At 54.4% G+C, this 7,085-nt stretch overlaps 1 protein-coding gene across 6 annotated transcripts in view; it reads right to left on the reverse strand.

Moving 5' to 3' along the window:
- Window positions 1–5: 5 nt before the first annotated feature.
- Window positions 6–7,085, reverse strand: part of Fhl3 (four and a half LIM domains 3) — a 7,913-nt gene continuing 833 nt past the window's right edge. The window contains exons 1-6 of one of the 6 annotated variants that reach the window (XM_010625842.3): window positions 6,855–7,063; window positions 2,567–2,742; window positions 2,301–2,475; window positions 1,163–1,332; window positions 881–1,076; window positions 6–786 (exon numbers count right to left, since the gene is read on the reverse strand). In XM_010625842.3, the coding sequence (XP_010624144.1) occupies window positions 632–786; window positions 881–1,076; window positions 1,163–1,332; window positions 2,301–2,475; window positions 2,567–2,722 (852 nt within the window). In that variant the 5' untranslated portion in view covers window positions 2,723–2,742; window positions 6,855–7,063 and the 3' untranslated portion in view covers window positions 6–631. The other 5 variants (XM_033767759.1, XM_010625848.2, XM_033767758.1 and 2 more) reach the window with 5 other exon arrangements.

Genomic DNA, 7,085 nt, shown 5'->3' on the forward strand with positions numbered 1-7,085 from the left:
TGTGCTTCCTTATACTGCTTTATTGCAGAATCTGGAAGGGGGGAGTGAGCCACGCCCCCTCTGCACATTTCTGAGCGAAATGCCGCTGAAATACGATGAGAAGATGCTTGATGACCTAGAACTAGGCAGCATACTGTACCTCAGGACCCTTTCACCAGTGAGACTCTGATCTGCTGCTCAAATAGCCCCAGCCCTGAGGCTAGGGGTGGAGCCAAGCCTGAGTACTATGTTTGAGGACTTCTCAGGCACCCATAGGAGACCTAAAATAATCTATGCAGAGAGATCTAGATTTAGGAGAGCCTAGGTCCCAGAGTCCAAGTTTGGAGGGCTGGGGTCTAGATCCTGACTGGAAAAGGAGGCTTGGCATAGGAATCCACACTGCAGGGATGCGGGCTATGTTTTACAGTCCAGACTTGGAGTGGGGGCCTGAATCATGGATGCTTTTTTAAGAGCCCAGGTTTAGGGCCTTGAGTGAGGGAGTACCAGTTGGGGTATGTTGGAGTAAGGAGTCTGAATCCTGGAGCCTAGGAGAGCCCCATTCTGGGGAGGGGCTGTGTTACAGAGGTGGTTCAGAAAAGGAGCCATAGTCCTGGAGTCCTGGATTAAGAATGCCCAGGCCAGGAGCCCCGACTCAGGGCGTTGCCTGGCTGCAGCCCTGGCATAACACTTGGTCTCCATCCGGCACAAAGCCTTGGCCCACCAGGGAGGTGGAGCAGCGTGCACAGGAGAAGCAGCTGTGGTGCCAGTGCCGGTCTTCAAAGGACACGTACTTGCCTCCACCAAGTCCTAGAGGGAGGCTGGAGGTTAGCTCCGTAGATCTAGGGGTAGTCCTGCCCCTCACCCAATACCACATCCATGCTCTGGTCTGCACACTACCCACCTGTCCCACCTGTGATGGGGCACTTGCAGCTGCTGCACTTAGGTGCAAAGAGTTCTCCAAAACAGGCCACACAATAGGGATCATCATCCCGAGAGGTGAATTGCTGTCCTGCCAGGGGTGTCTGGCACCCAGTGCAGACCAAGCATTCTCGATGCCAGGGCTGATCACGGTACGTCACTCCACCCTGGGTCAGCGTCTGTAAGGGCAGCACCATCAGCAGGAGGAGTGGGGATTCCCACCCCACAGCAAGCCTTACCCTAACCCCGCTGACCTGGCCCCCACCTTGCTGCAGCGGGCACAGCGAGGAGCAAACTTGTTCTCATAGCAGGGCACGCAGTAGTGAGCATCTTTGTCGGGCACAAAGGAGCGGGAGCCCAGCGGCTGCTCACAGCCACTGCACAGGAAGCATTGCTCATGCCATGTCTGGCCTCCATATTCTAGTTTCCGGGACCCTGTGGGGAACAGGAGACCCACTCAGAAGCTGTGTCCCACGCACCCGAAGGCTGCTCCGCTACCCACCCCAACACGGTCTCCACTGCTCCCATAGCTTGAGCAGGATGATGTCCATGCACATGCAGCAAGACCCCCACCGTGTACACTGCACATGCTAACCTCTCCCCAAACACTGGACAGGATGGCTCCACACGTGCAAGGACCCCAAAACTAGACAAGAGGGATTTGGCATATGCTGTCTCCTTATGTATCAGATAGGACTATCTTAACACAAGTCAAGTCTCCACATAATAGGTATGTCATCTCAGTACACGCTAAGCCCTTATAATCAGAAATGACTGTTTAACACGATCTCACATATATCAGACAAGCAAGTCTTGCCTACATAAAGTTCTAATGCCCTAAGCACGATAGGTTCAGTGCATGCTAAGCTCTCACATGTTCTAGGCATGATGTTCTTCACACGTGCTAAGTCCCCATGTCTTTTAGGCATGCAGGTCGTCACCAACTCTAATCCCTCTGTTTGATCTCTGCACATACCAAGCGCTAGTGCACCAAGCACAACAGTCTCAGCACACCCTCAGCTCCTACATGTACCTAACATGCAGGTCATTATACATGCTAGTCTCCCAGGTATGTATACAGGACGTCAGCCCGTACAGGGTAAGTCCCCAAGTACGTACTGTACCAGGCTGACTGATCCAGTACATGTTAAGCCTTTAAAAATGTACCAGGCTTGTCAGTTTCTGTACGTGCCAAGCTTTCATTTGTAGATCTGGGCACGCCAATCCCTATGTACAGCAAGCTCCCAAGAGCATAAAGGTACGAACAGATCCCCACACTCTAAATTTCCAAGAGCATGCTATGTGTGCGGGTCTCCCATATATGTATCAGACAGGTACCTGCAAAGGCCCTACACAGATTCTGGGCATGCCAGTCTCCAAAGGATGAAGCCCCAGGGACATACCGGGCATGACGGTTTCCCCACAGGCAGAGCACTGTGAAGAGAAGGCACTGCAGTAGCAGTCATTGCAGAGCAGCTCATTGTCCTGGCAGGTGAAGGGTTCATCGGCTAGGGAGCGCTGGCAGCGGCAGCAGCGGAAGCAGCCCTCGTGGAAGTGGCGATCCTCATAGAAGAGCTCCTATAGGCGGGCACAGAGTACTGGCACCCAGGCCTTTGCCCCCTCCCACCAGCCTCCAACCACTCCCAGCCCTGCCTGGACTGGTCCTTACCCTCGAGTCGTGCCCAATAAGCTGCTGGCACTCAGCACAGGTGTTAGCGAAGGTGTTGTCATAGCAGGGCACACAGTAGGGGCCACTGTCTGTCTGGATGTACTTGCGGCCATACAGGGACTCACTGCATTTTGAACAGTCAAATGCCTCACTCATGGTGGCAACGAGAAGGAGCCCTGTTTAGGAACATGAGGTGGGGTAAGGGTCACCCAGAGGGGGCCCAGCCTAGCCCTTGGCAAGAGATCTTTGTATTCAAAAAAGAGCCAGAGACTAGGCATAGGAAATACCAGATCAGAGCAGGTGGGGATGGGGAAGGGGTGCTTCAGGCAATCCAGGCGTCTTGTGTATTTATTTCTGCATCTGTCTGTAAGGGTAGGAAGGGGGTCAGGAAAAAATCAGGAAGCAGACGTTGTTTTCTTATTTAGGCCCTAGCAGATCTGGGGGGAAGGGGCTTTTCCTGGGTCAGTGACTCACTTCCTGCCCCAGCCTCCCACTTCCTGCTCCAGTGTCCTTAGTGCCTCCAGGGCAGGAGTGGGAGCAGGGAGCCACTCCCTCTACCTCACATAGACGGCTCTCTCACCTTCTGACTCCCAGGAAGGGACCCTAGGAATAGAAATAAAGGATCCTTTACCTACAGTGCTGAAACTGGGGAGCTTAGAGAATGGGCTGTTCAGGCCCCGCTTCTGATCCAGAAACAGTGGAATGCTAGAGGGACACTGGACAGACGACTAGTGGAGGCTGGGTGTGAGATCGGTTTCTCCTCCCAGGAGAATCAGCCAAGCAACAAAAACTGGAGAGGCTCAGCCTAGGTTTCAGTGGAAGGAAATCCGCAAGCTGGACACTGTCAGGCTTCCCCTAGCTGGACCCTCTGCCCTCACCCCCCTTCACTCCTGCTGTCGTCTCTGGTCACACCATCCTGGACAGCCTTGGCTGCAACATCTGCAGCAGCTGTGGCAGCAGAGAGGGCCAGATGTCAGGTTTTGCCAGCAACAGGCAGAAAAGGGAAAATGTGATGCCTTCGGAGACAGAGAACTGGAGACAGACTGAGAGAGCAGTGTGTCCCTGGCCACCTCCTGCAGGCACCCCCTCCCTGCAGTGTCTATAGAGCCCCAGGATCTTTGCCCACACACCCCACCATGAGCCCCATCCCCTGCCTTGGAGAAGCAGCCTCTCCCCACCTTTTCTGAGTTTTTAGAGTTTGATGTTGAGGGGAGTGAAGGGTGAGAGAGCAGGAGCCACTGGGGACCTTTTCTCCCCAGTCAGGCCCCCTCTTGGGTGGGAAGTAAGACATGGGGAGCCCTGAGAGCTGTTGGGGTGGACACCCAGCCCCCACCAAACCTCAGACACTTTCCATTTTCTCAGGAACAAAGCATGTTTGCGGGATGAGGTCATACACACAGCTGCCTCTGGAACGGGAGCATGGGGGCGGGAAGTGGGGTTCCCAGTCCCTTCTACTGCCCAATTGTCTCCAGCCCCCAAGTCAGAGCTCCCCAGCCCTGGCCTCCTCCACCATGAAGCCTGCTCTCTCTGGTTTGGGATAACGAGCCTGTAGAGAGGAACCACCAGAACCCAGAGGAAGGAGATGTGCTCATAGTTACAGAGGATCATCCTGGAGAAGTTAAAGGGACACACAAAAGAATCCACCAATCTCCTGCCCCTCCCCAGCAGGCTCCATGGACTGGCACAGCCTGCCTTGGCTCAAGTTGAAGGAAAAGCCCTCCTCTTTTCAGCCACCCCCAGAGGGAGATTCTCACCAACAGCATAGCTCTGACTTAAGTTCAGAAGTCAGGCAGCAGCAGACACGCCAACCCTGGAAGGCCTGACTCCTGGGGCTTGTATATATGTGCTGCCGAAGCGAGCACTGACTTCTAGGGCTTGTGAGTTCAGATTCCCTTCTGTTCAACGGGAGAGCACTCAGTTCACATCCCAGGCAGGGTATGAGGCCAACAGAGCAGGGGTCTTTAGGGTGGGGACTCCTAGGGTAGGGGCTACGCTGTGGGATAGAGGGTACTCCTCCTCCTCAATCCCCTCAGCCCCTCAGGTCCCAGGTTCCTCTGCCCCAGCATCTGAGGATTGCCTGGGCTGTCAGCCACTGAGCAGCAGGGGGCCATGCAGGTGGAGTGTGGACATGTGTCCACCTGGGAGTGCCTGGGTCCTTTCCTTCCTTCCTGGCCTAGGTAGCTGCAGCAGCCACCTCTCCGGGGCCAGGCTAGTCCCAGGCCTGCCCCTTGGAAGCCACCCACCACTCTGAAACAGACACCCCAAATAGGGTATGGGTGTGGCTTGTGTTTCTTTCCCAGCATCCCCCAATCCAGCTGGGCTCTAGTGGGGACAGAGTGAAGGGCACCATCAAGGTCCACCTGTTTCTGCCCATCCCTCTCTCTCCCCACTCCCTCCCCCTTTCCTTGGCAAGGCTGGGAAACTGAAGGGATGAGTAGAGAGCCAGCCTTCTTCTATTTGTTCCTGGGTGGTAGGGGCCAAGGTTCAGGGGAGATTGTTGGATCTGTCTAGTTGCTGTCGGCACCTTCCCCCACCAACATACACATCCGTACACCTTAACTGCACACACACACACACACACACACACACGATCTCAGGGAGTCACCTGGATCTCAGAACTGTGTGCCTTGTTTAGAGGTTCAAGCAATAAAATATAAACTAGGTTTGGATTCTGCGACTTTGGGCAAATGACTTAAGTGTCCTGAGACAGTGTAGCCATGTAATTGAGATAATATTATTTCTATATCTCCTAGCTTTGTTTCAGGTTTAAATTGGATGATCCTTGAAAAGTACCTGCAGGTAATAACTACTTAGTAAATGGAAGCTATCTGTATTTTTACTGTGAGCCCCTCATTCATACTGAAGTCAGACTGTAGGTCTCAGGCAGGCCTGGGCAGGGAGCTGGCCTGGGATGTGACCTGAACAATCTGGTGGGCTCAGAGAGAGGACAAGAGATCCCAGGCCCATGGATCTTGCTGAGGGGACTACTGGGACCAGCAACGGTTCTAACAGTCTGATTCCAGCGACCATAACTTGGAGATTGCCCATACAGGTACACAGGTACACACATCTATCTGCGGCTCTACCCCTCATAAAGTACATGCCCACCACATCATCAGATCTGGCAAAGGCAGACAGGACAGACTGTTGTCCCCACTTCACAGCAGAGCACAAGGAGGCCAAGAACAGGCAGGGGCATGCCCAAAGTCTCTCAGGTATCACAGCCAGGTTTCTCGCCTCCTAGCCTGGAGCCCTTTCTTTCTGCCTTCTCCCTAGAAATGCTTCTATGGTGGTAGAAGAGGGGATGGTCAGCTTTTAAGGGCAGGGGGACAGGAGATATACCAGAGCCTGGTTCTCCTTCCTAGCTGCCAGCCCTGTGATTGGAAGACACCCAGAAGCCTTTCCAATACCCATGCCAACTGCTCAATCCTTTTGTTCCCTACCCCCACGGTCCAGGAGGGCCCTGGCCAGGCCTCACAGCTGTGAGTCAGGATCAGAACAGACCCTTCCTCCAACTCCCCGGAGTTGACAGGAGACACGAGGGGAGAAATCAAAGTGCCCCCACCCTATTCCTGCTACTGGGCACCAACCCAACCCCAAATTCTGCTCTCCTCCTCCCTCCCCCAAGGGGCCTGGAAGTCAAAGGAGTTTAGGGGAAAGGGGGTGGGGAGCAGGATCCAGCAGCTGCTCTAGGGACAGGAGAGGAACAGTTCATTCACCCTGGGTCCCCAGGGCTGAAGCAGCCATCCAAGATTTGAGTTTAAAAATAAGCTGAGGCTGTGTTGGGCCAGTGCGTGCATGGGGCTCCTTCTTGATCTGTCTCACCATCTGGGATCCTCTGTCTCTTGGGGGATTGGCTGGCTGAAAGTCTGTTCCCCCTGACCTTGCCACACAATGTTCCAGGTCTGGGTATGTCAGGGTCTATCTTGGAGCTGACAGCGCACTTAGGTCTCTCCACCTACATTAACTCTCAGTCTGTCCCCAACTCACCCTCTCAGCACCCCTGGATCTGGCTCACTCAGCTGCTGTCTTTATGTTTGGGGGTATCTCCCAGTGGGGGAACCATCCACTTTGTGGATTTCTATTTCTGCATACCCAGGCCTTGAACCCCCTGAGTCCCTAAGGGGCTGAAAGTGTTGGTCCCACCATCCCCCTCCGTCTCTTCATCCAAGCCTCTTAGCATCTCTATCTCCAGTCTGTCTGCAGGCAGGCCCTGGAGGTGGATTTAGCGTGAGGCTAAGAGAGCTCCAGCCACAGGGCCCTAGGAATTCGGTCACCGAGGTCATACCTATGCTTTTTCTTAAAATGCTCCACAAAACCCAGGTCCGCCCCGTGCCTCCGGTCCCTCACTCAGAAACTCTGTATGTCCAGCCCCTATGCTCCTTTCAACGGTCTGTGTTCTCCTGTCGCTCGAGTCTCTGTCTGGCTCCGGGCTTTTTGAGAGCCTGTTTCTCCAGCCCTCCAGGTCTCTCCGGCTTTCCTATTTCAAACTTGGTCCCCCTCCCCCGCCCCACTCTCG

Source organism: Fukomys damarensis, unplaced genomic scaffold (genome assembly GCF_012274545.1).
Source record: "Fukomys damarensis isolate Sample0158 unplaced genomic scaffold, DMR_v1.0_HiC HiC_scaffold_23, whole genome shotgun sequence".
NCBI classification, from domain to species: domain Eukaryota; kingdom Metazoa; phylum Chordata; class Mammalia; order Rodentia; family Bathyergidae; genus Fukomys; species Fukomys damarensis.